The 16,819-nt window shown below is 39.8% G+C and overlaps 1 protein-coding gene across 2 annotated transcripts in view; it reads right to left on the minus strand.

Annotated features, from left to right (window-relative positions):
• The window catches only part of LOC126474014 (ATP-dependent DNA helicase 2 subunit 1), a 172,535-nt gene that overhangs the window by 36,692 nt on the left and 119,024 nt on the right, over positions 1 to 16,819 (minus strand). For both annotated transcript variants that reach the window (XM_050101412.1, XM_050101414.1), the window contains exons 7-9: positions 11,775 to 11,852; positions 6,989 to 7,124; positions 448 to 639 (exon numbers count right to left, since the gene is read on the minus strand). In XM_050101412.1, coding sequence (XP_049957369.1) covers positions 448 to 639; positions 6,989 to 7,124; positions 11,775 to 11,852 — 406 coding nt within the window. The remainder of the gene's footprint in view (positions 1 to 447; positions 640 to 6,988; positions 7,125 to 11,774; positions 11,853 to 16,819) is intronic.

Consider the following 16,819-nt stretch of genomic DNA (forward strand, 5'->3'; position numbering starts at 1 on the left):
CCTCTTTCAATCCACACAACAGCTCACATAACATGAAAAATAATGGAAGATTAGTGTTTCACCTCTTGTTAACAAATGGGACACTTTAACACATGGGAAACAAATGGAATAGAGACATGCATGCATGCATGCATGCATACATACATACCCTCACAATAGTGAGATGTAACAATGCAAACAATGGTGAAGCATGAACTGCAATTCCAAGTGCATCTTACAAGTGTAAAAATGAGATTAGGGATTGTAGATAAACATTTATAAACATGAACATCAAATTTTATGAACAACAATATGTTTCACTTCACTCATTATCATCATTCCTTATTCTCTTACATTATCCCAGTATTTACTGTAACTGTTCCGTACCAATCAATGAAAATAACAAAAAAACCTTTTTCTAATTCTTGGCAACTTTGTATGATTAGGTAAGTAACATAATACACTTACTTCTAAAGGGTATGTAGATGATATGGAACCCATCATATGCCTTTGGCCTGTTGTGTTCATCAAATTCCTGTCTTTGTGGAAGCAAAGCTCCCAAACGGGGACTTGCCCCTCTGCGTTCACATACCCAGCATATAGGAACTACACTTTGTGCAATGCATTTCAACAGCAAGGCAGAAAATATTGTTGAACTACCTGAAAAATAAAAGAAAAGTCAAAGGATGTACATCTCTAATGCCAGATGATGTAATAACTCCATTAAAGTTTAGAACTGAATAAATCTATAGGTCACTAAGTCAAGTGGCGTAAATTTAAAGAAGCTCCCCACTCATGCCTCCAGAGTTTTGATTAAATTTTTATGGGTTGTATATACAGGTGGTAGAATGATTGGCATTTTGGTCCGAGCTACCATGGCGGTCATGTGTGCGTGAGGTGTGGTTGTTTGTGTGAATGAATGGTGTGTATTTCTCTTTCTTTTTCAGATGAAGGCTGTGGCTGAAAGCTTTTGTGTGTCTTAACTGTGCCTGCCTGCCACTTAACATGTCATCTTTATAGTGAGAAGCAATGTCCCTCTCCCTAAATTGCAGATTTTAGAACCTAGAATTTTCGTTGCTCAAATAATTACTGACTTATCCACAATTAAAGATGATTCAAAAAATTTATTCATAAATTTTGTCAGATTTTCAAAAGACTATATCTCAAATGGGGTCATCTCAGATTTGATTTTTCTTTCCACCACTGAAAAGAGCTCATTCCATTTTATCAGGAAATGGTGCAAAGAAAAGTTAAATCTGAGATGACTCTTCTGAGATATCGCCTTTTGAAAAATCTGACGAAATTGATGAATAAATATTTTGAATCAATTTTAATCTTGGATAACTCAGTTATTATCTGAGTACTCAAGACGCTGCTTGTACAGACACATTACACGCAGGTAGGCTGCAAATGAACACATCAGAGCAGAAAGTCATTCTGTCATATGATAAAAACTGCCAAACATGATCCAAATTTCCTGTAACAATATTTCTAAGTTACTGTGGAAGAAAATTAATAAATCTGCTGTAAATTGAGCACATGTTCAGCAATTAGACTGTTGTACCCACAAAGTAGAATCTCTAAGTTTCAGCACGGAAGTCCTATCAGATCGTGAACAACAGCAAAGCAAACTTGATGATTTATTCCTATCTGTCGCACCATGGAAAAACTGTCCTTTAAGCAGCATTACTAATGGTCCCACCACACTACTTATCAAACAGTAATTTGGCACGGCTGCATGTAAGACCTATATGTACACCATATAAAAACTTCATCAAAATTGGAGAGGATCATGTGGACGACTTGACATGGAGTGTCCATATATATGATGTAGCAACTGATACTTTCATTTTGTATAAATACAACAGAAGAAATGCCACATTGTCTCATGATACTTAAGCTTGTGCTTGACTGTATGACAATTATTTAGATGATCAGTCTCATTTTTAAACCATGATATTCGAAAGATTTAATGTACTTACATGAGGCACTCATTTCATACCAAGAAGTCCCTTCCGTACAGCCTAGCCACCCGCGGTCATCGCATCTGCAGTGACGAGCTGTCCCTCTCGGAATATACTAAGAGTCTCACTGAAGTCTTCACTGACCGTAATTATCCTCCCAACCTTGTACAAAAGCAAATCTCCCGTGCCTTATCTTTACTGTCTCCCACCACCTAGTATTCCCCTTGTAACTCAGTAGCACCAAGGACTGGAGCAATTGAACTAAATTCTCTCCACCATGGTTTCGATTACCTCTCATTGTGTCCAGAAATGAGAAATGTCCTGCTCATCCTTCCTATCCATCCCACAGTGGTATTCCGCCGTCCACCGGACCTACACAATATACTCGTCCGTTCTTACACACCCCTGTTCCCAGTCCCTTACATCATGGCTCATACCCCTGTAATAGACCTAGATGCAAGACCTGTCCCATACATCCTCCCACCACCACCTACTCCAGTCCAGTCACTAACATCACCTATCCCATCAAAGGCTTTGAAACCAGTCCTGTGGTCTACAAGCTAGGCTGCAACCATTGTGCTGCATTCTACGTAGGCATGACAACCAACAAGCTGTCTGTCCGCATGAATGGCCACTGACAAACTGTGGCCAAGAAAGAAGTGGACCACCCTGTTGCTGAACATGTTGCCCAACATAATACCCTACATTTCAATGACTGCTTCACAGCCTGTGCCATATAGATCCTTCCCACAAAAACCAGCTTTTCTGAATTGCGCAGGTGGGAACTTTCCCTGCAGTACATCCTATGTTCCAATAACCCTCCTGGCCTCGACCTCTGTTAGCCACTGTCCTCACCCATCCAGTCCCTTCCCTGTTCCCATTCCACCACTACACAGCTGTCATTCCACCACCACACCCAGTCTTTTTATTTCTCTCCTTTTCCACTACTCCCCTCCCCCCTTCCACACCTCTCCCCTGCCTTCCACCTAACCTGCAGCACTTCACTGTCCACCACCTCCACAATACTATCCCTCCACCTCCCTGCCCCAGCCTCTTCCTTACCCCCATCTAGTCACCACTCCCATCATGCATTGGTGCTGCTGCTCACAGTGTGGTTTCAACTACCTGAGACTGCAGCCGTATGTGAGAGTTGCGACTGTGTGTGTGTGTGTGTGTGTGTGTGTGTGTGTGTGTGTGTGTATTGTTGACGAAGGCCAATGGCCGAAAGCTTTAATTGTGAGTGTCTTTTTGTTGTGCCAATCTGCGACTCAGCATCTCCTCTATATGGTGAATAGCAACTTTCCTTCTCACAATATTGTTAGAGGAACATATCTAGATTTAAGTATATGAGACAGATTGTCACTGATGTGGGATGTGGCAGTTATGCTGAAACGAAGGGGATAACTGGAAAGAGTGGAAAACTGCATCAAACAACTCTTTTAATTCGTAGTAAATGATTTCATGCATTACCATTTTATCTGTCAAATGACTACTGTGCCATACTGATTCTCTCAGCACCCATTTCCACACTAGGTCAGAGACACTTTGTATGTAGTTCTTTAATCTCTCTCATGTCCCGATCACCTCTCTTCTTCTGTGAATGCTTCCTATTCCTTACAATAAAGGCTTACAGTTAGTTGCTTCAGAATTGTTAACAGCAGTTGTCAACAACTGGTGTGGATGTTTCCTTTCTCAGTAAGTTTTTTGGAGACACCAGGGGGCCACAACCTGGCAGTTCCTTGTTTAGGTCATCAACTCATCTCATTTCTGTGTGTGTGTGTTATTTTTTATTTATTTATTTATTTTTTTTGCAATGGCAACAAAACTCTCATGCTGCCACTGATGTATTGTACAGGCCACCTCTTATAAAGTCTGAAGTCAGAACTCCAAGGACCTGTTAAGCCGCTACACAGTAGCCCAGCTTATTGGTTAGTTCCTTGTGACAAACAGAAAATATCCATCCCACCTCATTTTTTCTTCATGCTGATTGTTGCTTGCATATTACACAGGCACTAATTACTTTGTCTCCCTTGTAGTAAAGGAGGTATTACTCAATATGGTACTCCGCATCTCCACTATATGGTGAGTGGCAGCTTTCCTTCTCATAATATTGTTATATTCCATCCTGGAATTTTTTTCCTCCTGTTGTCCTTTCAACCACAGTTAACACAAACAAATCGTGTAGTGCTATAAGCACAACTTTTTATCTCTTCCATTCATCCTGCTCCACAAAAGACTTTTGTTTTTACTCATTGCATTATCTTTTCATTCCATATCAATCAATCCATTTGATCTACTGTAATATCGCTTTCCAAGGCTCCCAATCATTTCATTTATTTTTTTCCAATGTCCATGTTTTTGCACTCATACAGAGCTGTGCTTCAAACAAAGCTTTTCATGAATCTTTTCCTGATCTCAAGGTGTACATTTTTGAATGTTTGCAGCTGTGGCTTTTTACAGAAAGCCCTTTTGCTTTGCACAATCGTTGCTACTGCATCTTTTTTTCTACTATTCAACTCTCAAGTTAGTAAAACTGAGCAACCTGTTCAAGAGCCTCACACTTAGCCATCCAGCATCTCTGTCTATGAATACACTATGACCTTAATTTTATTTCTGTTTATGCACATATTATAGGCAATAGCTAGCTATGTTCCATTTCATTAAGTACGTGACTCACTTCCTGCTTGTCAGTGAACTGTATTGTGACACACAACTTTCACAGGACACACTACGGTTTAGTGTTAATATAGCTTTTGTAAGTGCAGCAAAAACATTATCTGTGACACTCAAATGGACCACATATGTTCTAGAATGGTCAGAGGACCTAAGGAAGTATGAAAACTTGATAGCTCATATCTTGTGAGGTTTTCAATATAACATGATGCTGATAGTCCTAAAATATTCTATATGACATACACAGAGAACCAAAGAAAAAGCTAATAGTATATTAATGAAGTCTTTGATTGTTGTCTCAGGTGGGAGGCAGTGTTTGAGACAGTATGCAAGGTGCGGAAGGAAGGAAGATCAGGGTTTAACGTCCTGTCAACATCGAGGTTATTAGAGATGAGGCACACACTTCAAACGTTTCAAGGATGGCCACATCCCTTCAAAGGAACCATCCTGACATTTTCTATGAGTGATTAGAGAAAATGTGTAAAACCTAAATCTGGATGGCCAACACAGATTTGAACCATCACCCTCCCGAAAGCGACACCAGCGTGCTAACTGTTGTGTCACCTCGCCATATGTGCTTTTACAATATCTCTGTCACAGTCTTCATGTGTCTTGTGTCAAGCAATGCCAAACTGCTGCGTGTCAATCTGAGTAAAGGTGAGATGAAACCAAATTATTTATCCGTGACAAAGGATTTCATAATCTGACACCAACCAGCTACAAAAAGTTTTGTGCAGCCTTTATTCAAATTTTAACAAACCAGAAGACCAGAATTTTCCTTTGTCAAAAGAAACCTCTTTCTAATTTATCTTACTCATAATCTGCAAAAATGATCATTAATTTACCCACCTATCATTTGTTGAGGACAATATAAATGTTAATTGGTGACATGTTGTATTTTCTGGGAAATCAATTTCTTCAATGATTGAATGCCTCACACAAGTAAACTGACTGCATTTTGTCCTGTTTTGGTGTCCATTTAATCCATCAGATATTTTACAAAAGCCGTGAGTGAGTAGCGACATTTGGCTGGATCCTTTTATGTAGACAACAAATACTTCACAGAGAAGATGATCCACTTGATGCTTCACAATATAATCATATTATGAGTAATTTTATAATTTCATACTCTCACGAGTGCAAAAGCTATATCACAAGGGAGTAACCTGTTCCCATCAGGACCAGTCTCCAACACACACATTCGTGAAGGTTTGCCGAACAGTTAGATATTGTTCTATTGTTGGTCTTGATCGGATTCCGCCTGCAGGGGGCCTCAATGGCAATAAGAACATACAATGCATTAAATATAAAAATGACAATGTATCCTATTCGCAGGAAAGTTCTTGTGTCTTCTTGGGAAAGTTCCAAAATACTGAAGGGCCCTTATAGGCTAGTATTTCCCATTCTGGGTTACTGGTGCCCTATTGTGGGTAAAAAAGTGGCATGCTGCATTTCAGTTTAGTCAGCCGGCACAAGACTGTACCTTTGGCTGTGATTTTTGTAGTATTACGTACAAATGACAAATAGCACCTATATCCAAAGTACTGCAAGACAAGAGAGGTGACTGTGGGAAGGATGCCCTTTGGCCACTTTTGATTATATTATTAGACATGACGCTATCTGATGACAATGTGACCACATTTCATCTTCAAATCTGAATCTAATTACGGGTACTATGAATCACATTTAAAATGCAGAACTGTCATTCGCAGTAATTAGATTTGGATCTGGAAATGAGCTGTGACAAGGATCGAAACAACTAATCCCAATTAACTTAAAAAGTGACCCAGATGGCGTCTGTCTTTCTTTCTTAATTTTGATAACCATATCCTTAAGGTTACTGAGTACATAATCAAGTATATAAATCTTGTAACACTGCTCACTCATCTTTCATTTCCAAGCACGAGAATTAGAAATTTTTAAGAGCATAAATCACAGTCTGATGAAAATAGATGAAAAAGCCTTTAATGCAACAGTTATAAAACCCAAAACAGTGCAAATTATTGTAATGGGAGGCAATGAAAAACACGAATCTGGATGTGATGCATGAATCAAATGAAAATGCTATGAATAAAAGTATAAACCAAGTGTGTAAAAAAGCAATAAACTAATAGAGGTGACACCTGCTGCATAAATGGATTAGTGACACTATGAGAAATGCAAACAAAACATGAAATATCTTGTTTAATTTCATACAGGTTGGAAATATCATGCAGGAAAGGTGTTTTAGTAGAAAATATGTTCACAGTTCTAGTGTCTCCATAGGAACTATCTAGTTTTCATTTCAAAATATGACAAAAAGAGACCAATCTGGTAAGCATTCTACCTTAAATATAATAAATTTATCTTAAATTAAAAAACTCAAAAATCACCTTTAATAACATCATTTGCAGGGTAGATGAATGTTGGGCGTTTCACATGCAGTTCTGGTTTTATCATTGTCTTTGGCTTGAAGCCTACCAACTGAATTCCAGGCTCCATGATATTCTTAATTTCTTTCAACTCTAGCTGAAAAATAAAATAGTAATGAAGTCACATACACCAAAGACCTTCAAACACAAACACTATTGTGTGGAACTAAAAATAATTCCTTTGATATTGGGATTGCTGGGAGGTAGTGATGGGCTCCTGGTAAGTGTTTCTACTACACATTGTTTTAAACAATGTGAGGAATGTGGATGAAACTATGGTGTCTTCCAAAGCTAGTGCATCTCTCTCTCTCTCTCTCTCTCTCTCTCTCTCTCTCTCCCCACACACACACACACACACACACACACACACACACACACACACACCTTGGTTGTCCTCTTTCTGAGGAGGTGATATTTAACAGTTCTATTTCTGCCTGAAGGGATGAACATGTGGCTTTCTGGTGAAGCTACAGAGAGGGGAAATGACCAGTGGCATTGGCAGAGAGTGGAGCACAATGAGGGTGAGGAACGTAAATTGGGAAAAGGTGACAGGGCAGAGGGGATGCAAACTATTGGGTGGAGGATGTTGGGACAGTAGGTTACCTTAGATTGAAGCATGTTATGTTCACCTGCATGTTATGCCATAAGTGGTTTTCTTTGCTCTTGGCCACAATTTCGCAATAGCTTTTCATCCTGGTAGACAGCTGGTTGGTAATCATATCTAATATAAAAAGTGCAATGATTGCAGCAGAGCTGGTATATGACATGGCTGCTTTTATAAGTGGCCTGGCCTCTGATGGGGTAGGATAATCCTGTGACAGGACGGGAATAGAAAATGCTGGATGAATGGATTGGACAGGTCTTGCACCTTGCTCTTCCACAGGGATATGATCCCTGAAACGAGGTACATCCTATGTAAGGTCCTTCCCAGCTCCCCTACAGTGGTGTTTCATCACCCACCTAACCTCCCCATCCTAGTCCACCCCTATGTCCAACCATTAGTCACAGGGATCATCTCAACATGTCATCTTTACAGTGAGTAGCTATCTAACCTTTATATAATATTGTTGATCTGCACATATTTATGAGAACTGATAGTAGCACTGAAGGAAGTGGGGGTGATGGGGGTGGGGCATAGGGAAGCACTGATTTAAGCTCTGGTACACAATTGCAAGTGCAAGGTTAATGCTGCTTTCAGTTCCTAAATACACAATGCAAAATTCTGATTTTGAAATTTTGTTTTGACCACTGGATTGAATGATGATACAATACTGGTAGTTTTTGGGCAGCATGAATTTTTTAGCTTTCAAATACAACCTTTACTTTGTAACCTCTGTTTTCTGACCCCACACCCCCCTTCATCCTTTGTTCACACAAAATGAGGATGAACACTAAGGTCCATCTTTATGTGGGAAGAGGGATGAAGGAAAAGGACTGGAGAGGTTTACAAAAAGGGGTTCAGTTTGTAAAGTCACCCAGAACCCCGGGTCAGGGAAGACTTACCAGATGGGATGAGAAGGAAGGACTGATTGTTGGGGACTGTGCCAGACAAGATTTGAAAACCAGAGAGCTTAAAGACAGGGTAATATGCAAGACAGAGATTACTGCTAAAACATCTCACACGAGTTAGTGAGGATGAAAAGCTAAGTACATTCTATGTAACAGAGGTGGGATGGGGAGTGGTGAAAAATACACAGGTCAGAAAAAAAGATGTAGAGAACTAAAATGGAGTGAAGCAAGGAGTAATCACTGTGAAGAAATGCTGAGACAGAAATAATTAAAGTAAATTAAGGTCAGGTGGGTGGTGAGAACAAAGGACATGTTGTGGTGCTGGTTCCCAACTGCGAAGTTCTGAGAAACTGGTGTCTGGGGGAAGAAACCAGATGGCGTGTGTGGTGAAACAGACACTGAGGTCAAGACGGTCATGTTGTAGAGCACGCTCTGTAACAGGATATTGTGTGTTACCGATATACACCCTCTGCTTACACCCATTCATCCTAATTGGTAACTGGGTGGTAGTCACGCTGATGTAAAAGGCTGAACAGTGTTTACGTAACAACCAGTATACAACATGTCATTTCACACACGGCTCTCCCTTTAATGGTACATAAAAACTATGGTCTCACATTTTGTTTCTTGAAACGGTGCTTGTCCCTTGGAATTACTTCCAAAGGCCTAACATTGAAAATCCCTGCTTCTGGATGTAATCCTACTGTACACCAGGCTCTTTTACAGTTTCAAATAAAGCAATCTCTTGCACTTCCTCTGCTAATCTGTGAGCTACATGCCTCATCTGCCAATTTCCATACCACCAGACTTCTCTTCTACAAAATACTACAGTTATCTGCCCCTCATGTTTCCTTGGATCATATCATCCACCACGCCAACTTCATACTGCAACAAAACGCCAGACTTCAACTCAAAAAGCTATCCCACCTTCTCCTAATCTACCTCAGCAGTGGTATTTCCCATCTTGTTCATCCGCAGCACCCAAACAGCCACACCATCAACCACCACTCCTCTCCTACAAACCGAGCTTGGCCAAACTCCTTAACATCCCACAGCCTTCACCACTGCCTCCCAGACCAATAATAATTCATAACCCTACGAACCAATCACAACAGTACAGTGTTTCCAAACTCTTGTCTAAAACTCTCTCCCCTTCTGAATTAATTGTATTATGCAAGGGTCCCACTTTCAGCTGTACACCTGCACTTAATCATGCTGCTTTGTTGAAGCAACTACTTTCCTTTACATGTAATATCAACTTGAAATATCACTTGGAAACCCATCCCAAAACCTTTCCAACAGCAAACCTGACACTGAACCCTGCCTAGAACAGTTCTGACCACAATCCCAACTTGATCCATCACCACTACCTCAAAATCATCCCTTACAAGCCTTTCAAGAACTACACACATACAGCATTTCTTCTCGGCCCTTCCTCAGCTCCCTACAACATGACCCTAACCTGTCCTCTGTAGAACTCCAGTCTCTATGTGAAGACAAAGGCTCTACCACTTTGATACTTGACTGGCAGGCATATATTAGTGAAGGTCTATGCCAGATGTCTGACACCTCTACATAAAGCACCTGCCATCAAGATCCCATCCCTGCAATTCAAATTGACCTGCAGTCCCTCCTAAAAACCTCAGGCCCCTCACGAGGACTTACACCTCAATCTGCAGAACTTCTTACCACACCCAAACTACACACCACCTTTTACCTTCTTCCTAAGATCCACAAACCCACCCACCCTATAGTTCCTGGCTTCAAAGCACCCACTGAATGTGTATCTGCCTTAGTTGATCAACACCTGCAACCCATAGTACAAAGACTTTCCTCCTGTATTAAAGATACCAACCATTTCCAAGATCATCTGAAATCCATGCTGTCCCACTCCCACCACACACCTTGCTTGTCACCACTGATGTCATCTCTTTCTATACCAGCAAACCCCACGAACCCACATACATGGTCTGTCTGCTTCTGAACATTTACTCTGTCAGTGGCCACCTTAGTCCAAACCTATGACATCCTTCCTGCTTACCTTAATCAACTTTATACTTACCAACAATTACTTCACCTTTGAGGAGCAGACATACAAACAGATCAGGGGTACGGCCATGGGAACCAGTATGGCTCCTTCCTATGCTAAACTTTTCATTGGTCGCTTAGAGTGGGGCTTTCCTGGGTCCATAAGCCTTCAGCCCCATGTTTGGATTACATTCATTGATGACATCTTTGTCATATGGACTCATGGTGATGATGACCTGTTAAAATTTCTGGAATCTCTAAATACCTTCTCCCAATTAAATTTCATGTAGTTTATTCCGAATTCCATACTACTTTCCTTTATGTTGATTTCATCCTCACCATAGGCCAGCTATGTGCTTCTATCCACATTAAACCTACTAACAAACAACAATACTTACATTTTTAAGAGTTGTCATCCTTTCCATGTCAAACATTCTCTCCCATACAGCTTTGGCTTTCATAGCAAACATATCTGTTTGGGTGCACCACAGCCATCACTGAATGTAACTACTCCCCCAGCCTAGTTCAAAAGCAGATTTTTGAGCCATCATGTCCAATCCTGGTGATGCTGATCTCTCCAAAAAACTACCATCCAATTATCAGCTAGGATGGATGGGCATAGGCTGAGGGTGTATACTGGCAACGCACAATATCCTGTTGCAGAGTATGCTCTAAAACATGACAGTCTTGGCCTTGGTGCCTGTTTCACCATTTGGATTCAGACATCAGTTTCTCAAAACTATGGAGGTGGGTACTAGCACTACAATGCCCTTGGTTCTCGCCATCCACCTGGCCTTAATTCATATTAATTCCTTCTGTCTCAGCATTTCTTCACCGTAACCACTCATTTCTTAATTCCATTTTAGTTTTCTATGTCTTTCATTTTCTGCCTTGCCTATTTTTCACCATCCACACTTCCACCAGTGTTACATAAAATGCAGTTAGGTTTTCACTCTTATTAACTCATGTACAATGTTTTAGTAGTAATTTCTGTCTTGCATATTACCCTGGCTTCCACCTTTAAGCTCTCAGGTTTTCAAATCTCATCTGGTGCAGCCCCAGTCAGTCAGTCTTTCCTTCTCATCCTGTCCAGTGCAATACAGAGACTTAACAGTTTAAAAACCGATTCTGAATTACTAAAACTAACATATTTTTCACTGATAAATAAACATATTAACCCGATACTGGGTAAGATTCTAAATATACTTACAGAAGTGAATTCCACTTTCTCACCAGCAAATTCTTTTGAATAGGAAACATTGAATGTTTCGACCAATTCCCCTGTGTCCTGTAAAAATATAAACAAAAAGCAAAGTAAATAACAAAATTCAGAAATAAAGTTTGATAACACAGGAAGTATTTTATGTACTTGATCACTTGGAAGCTAACTGCTCTGATTCTGTGCTTGCTGCTTAAAGTACATACAGAGTTTTCACCTTTGCAGATACAGTTACTTACATTTTTATATGCCCAATAAGTTTAATACTGTCACATCATCTTCAGTGGATACTTATTTATTTACTGATCTTTGACAGTTATAATGTTTACAAGACACAAATAACTATGTTGTGAGCAGGTAGTCCTCTACAGATATAAATCAAAAGTACAATATTGTTTCCATCAGGACGTCATTTAAAATTCTACTTTATTAATACTATTAACTAGTTTTGAGTGTTGCCAATTTTTGGGTTGTATCCACAAAAATAGCAATACACCAGAATTAAAGGGAAGTCAAAATATTAAACACTCTACTGCACTGAATGTAATGTTTTCTCAATAGTCTGATGTAGTATAAAACAGAAATCACATACCATGCACAGTTATACATAGCATAGACATTAATGTTGTTGTTGTTGATGATGTTGTTGTGGTCTTCAGTCCAGAGACTGGTTTGATGCAGCTCTCTATGCTATTCTATCCTGAGCAAGCTTCTTAATCTCCCTGTACCTACTGCAACCTACATCCTTCTGAATCTGTTTAGTGTATTCATCTCTTGGTCTCCCTCTATGATCTTTACCCTCCGCACTGCCCTCCAATACTAAATTGGTGATCCCTTGATGCCTCAGAATATGCCCTACCAACCGAACCCTTCTTCTAGTCAAGTTGTGCCAGAAATTTCTCTTCTCCCCAATTCTATTCAATACCTCCTCATTGGTTAAGTGATCTACTCATCGCATTCTTCTGTAGCACCAAATTTCGAAAACTTCGATTCTCTTTTTGTCGAAACTATTTATCGTCCACGTTTCGCTTCCATACATGGCTACACTCCATGCAAATAGTTTCAGAAAAGACTTCCTGCCATTTAAATCTATACTCGATGTTAACAAATTTCTCTTCTTCAGAAACACTTTCCTTGCCATTGCCAGTCTACATTTTATATCCTCTCTACTTCGACCACCATCAGTTATTTTGCTCCCCAAATAGCAAAACTTGTTTACTACTTTAAGCATCTCATTTCCTAATCTAATTCCCTCAGCATCACCCGATTTAATTCGACTACATTCCATTATCCTCATTTTGCTTTTATTGATGTTCATCTTATATCCTTCTTTCAAGACACTGGTCATTCCATTCAACTGCTCTTCCAAGTCCTTTGCTGTCTCTGACGAATTACAATGTCATTGGCGAACCTCAAAGTTTTTTTTTGTTCTCCATGGATTTTAATCCCTACTCCAAATTTTTCTATTGTTTCCTTTACTGCTTGCTCAATAGACAGACTGAATAACATCAGGGATAGCCTAAACCCTGTATCACTCGCTACCCAACCACTGCTTCCCTGTCATTCCCCTAGACTCTTTATAACTGCCAACTGATTTCTGTACAAATTGTAAATAGCCTTTCGCTCCCTGTATTTTACCCCTGCCACGTTCAGAATTTGAAAGAGTTTTCCAGTCAACATTGTCAAAAGCTTTCTCTAAGTCTCTACAAATGCTAGAAACGTAGGTTTGCCTTTCCTTAATCTATTTTCTAAGATAAGTCGTAGGGTCAGTATTGCCTCATGTGTTCCAACATTTCTACGGAATCCAAACTGATCTTCCCCAAGGTCGGCTTCTACCAGTTTTCCCATTCGTCTCTAATGAATTCGTGTTAGTATTTTGCAGCCGTGGCGTATTAAACTGATAGTTCGGTAATTTTCACATCTGTCAACACCTGCTTTCTTTGGGATTGGAATTATTATATTCTTCCTCAAGTCTGAGGGTATTTCACCTGTCTCATACACCTTGCTCACCAGATGGAAGAGTTCTGTCATGACTGGCTCTCCCAAGGCTATCAGTAGTTCTAATGGAATGTTGTCTACTCCCAGGGCCTTGTTTCGACTTAGGTCTTTCAGTGCTCTGTCAAACTCTTCATGCAGTATCATATCTCCCATTTCATCTTCATCTACATCCTCTTCCATTTCCATAATATTGTCCTCAAGAACATCACCCTTGTATAGACCCTCTATATACTCCTTCCACCTTTCTGCTTTCCCTTCTTTGCTTAGAACTGGGTTTCCATCTGAGCTCTTGATATTCATGCAAGTGGTTCTCTTTTCTCCAAAGGTCTCTCTAACTTTCCTGTAGGCAGTATCTATCTTACCCTAGTGATATACGCCTCTACATCCTTACCTTTGTCCTCTAGCCATCCCTGCTTAGCCATTTTGCACTTCCTGTTGATCTCATTTTTGAGACGTTTGTATTCCTTTTTGCCTGCTTCATTTAGTGCATTTTTGTATTTTCTCCTTTCATCAATTAAATTCAGTATCTCTTCTGTTACCCAAGGATTTCTATTAGCCCTCGTCTTTTCACCTACTTGATCCTCTGCTGCCTTCACTACTTCATCCCTCAAAGCTACCCATTCTTATTCTACTGTATTTCTTTCTCCCACTCTTGTCAATCGTTCCCTAATGCTCTACAACCTCTGGTTCTGTCAGTTTATCCAGGTCCCATATCCTTAAATTCCCACCTTTTTGCAATTTCTTCAGTTTTAATCTACAGTTCATAACCAATAGATTGTGGTCAGAGTCCACATCTGCCCCTGGAAATGTCTTACAATTTAAAACCTGGTTCCTAAATCTCTGTCTTACCATTATATACTCTATCTGAAACCTTCGAGTATCTCTAGGCCTCTCCTATGTATACAACATTCTTTTATGATTCTTGAACCAAGTGTTAGCTATGATTAAGTTATGCTCTGCACAAAATTCTACCAGGCGGCTTCCTCTTTCATTACTTACCCCCATTCCATATTCACCTACTAAGTTTCCTTCTCTTCCTTTTCCTAATATCGAATACCAGTCACCCATGAGTATTAAATTTTCGTCTCCCTTCACTATCTGAATCATTTCTTTTATCTCATCACACATTTCATCAATCTCTTCGCCATCTGTGGAGCTAGTCGGCATATAAACTTGTACTACTGTGGTAGGCGTGGGCTTCGTATTTATCTTGGCCACAATAATGCATTCACTATGCTGTTTGTAGTAGCTTACCCGCATTACTATTTTTTTTTATTCATTATTAAACCTACTCCTGCATTACCCCTATTTGATTTTGTATTTATAACCCTGTATTCACCTGACCAGAAGTCTTGTTCCACCTGCCACCGAACTTCACTAATTCCCACTATATCTAACTTTAACCTATCCATTTCCATTATAAAATTTTCTAACCTATCTGCCCAATTAAGAGATCTGACATTCCGCGCTCTGACCCGTAGAATGCCAGTTTTCTTTCTCCTGACAACGACCTCCTGAGCAGTCCCCACCTGGAGATCCGAATGGGCGACTATTTTACCTCCGGAATATTTTACCCAAGAGGATGCCATCATCATTTAACCATACAGTAAAGATGCATGTCCTCGGGAAAAATTACAGCTGTAGTTTTCCCTTGCTTTCAGCCATTCGCAGTACCAGCACAGCAAGGACGTTTTGGTTAGTATTACAAGGCCAGATCAGTCAATCATCCGGACTGTTGCCCCTGCAACTACTGAAAAGGCTGCTGCCCCTCTTCAGGAACCACATGTTTGTCTGGCCTCTCAACAAATACCCCTCCGTTGTGGTTGCACCTATGGTACGGCTATCTGTATAGCTGACCCACGCAAGCCTCCCCTCCAATGGCAAGGTCCATGGTTCATGGGTTGGGGGGACGTTAATGTACGGATCTAAACTACAATATGCATGTAGTAACAGTAGGTGCATATACTTGTTCACATGTGGAGAAACTGTAAACAACTTTTTGTATGTGTGGTTTGGGGATAGCTGTCAGTAGTTGTCTCTTCCTATTGTTTGTGGTTATATTTGAGTTTTTGCTGTCTATTATTAGCGTTATTCTTACACCTACAATTACTCTCCCCATGTTACATTTTAGGTTGTGTATACTGATGACCATGACACGCTTAACTGTGCATGGCATGAAATTTCTGCTTTACACTACATATAAGGATGAAGTATCTTCATCTATTTTCATTACTCAGACTGTTTTTGGGAAAACTCTATGTCCAGTGCAGTTGTACACTTTTATATTTTGATTCCCACTTCATTCTGGTGTGCTGTTATGTTTGTAGATGCATTTGAGAATGGCCAATGCTTAGAACTTGGTAGTAATGCCTAATAAATTACTATTTAAAATAAGAGCTTGATGGAAACAATGTTGTTCTTTAAATTTATCAAGTCTGTTGTATCTACCCAACATGCATGTAACAAAGGGATGCACAGGCTTAATGTTCTGTTAATATCAATAATCTCAAGCAGTTTATCAGATGAAGCAGTTTATTAGATAGCACATGTCCAACAGAAAGATTTTAAATCGGGCACTGAATTAATCTCAATTTTTCCCGTCTAGGAAGCAACCCATCAACAGAGCTACGATTATAAGCATTATTGCTGAATAGAATGGAATTTGTATGTACTTTTTACTTCTATAAAGCAGAATAATGAAACTTCGGTGTCTCTGAGTGGTAATACAAGCCCCAGTAAATAGCAGTAGTCTGTATAAACAATCTCACAGATTCTGTGTGTACCATTAAATTGTCACCATAAAATTAGTGTTTTGAATAACTCATAATAATGCAGAGGGATCAAAGTAACTGTGTATGAAGAGTTAGTGTGTAACTTAAATTTGGAGTCAGCTGACAATTGAGCATCACTCTGCTGAGTAAAGTTCCACATATGACACTTCTGACATTCTTGGAAAGTTTTGTTGGAATGTTATATGCATCGCAGGAGCTATAGAACATGTTAATTTCCCTGTATCACAGTATTCAACTAGGCTAAAA

This window comes from Schistocerca serialis, chromosome 4 (assembly GCF_023864345.2).
Source record: "Schistocerca serialis cubense isolate TAMUIC-IGC-003099 chromosome 4, iqSchSeri2.2, whole genome shotgun sequence".
NCBI classification, from domain to species: domain Eukaryota; kingdom Metazoa; phylum Arthropoda; class Insecta; order Orthoptera; family Acrididae; genus Schistocerca; species Schistocerca serialis.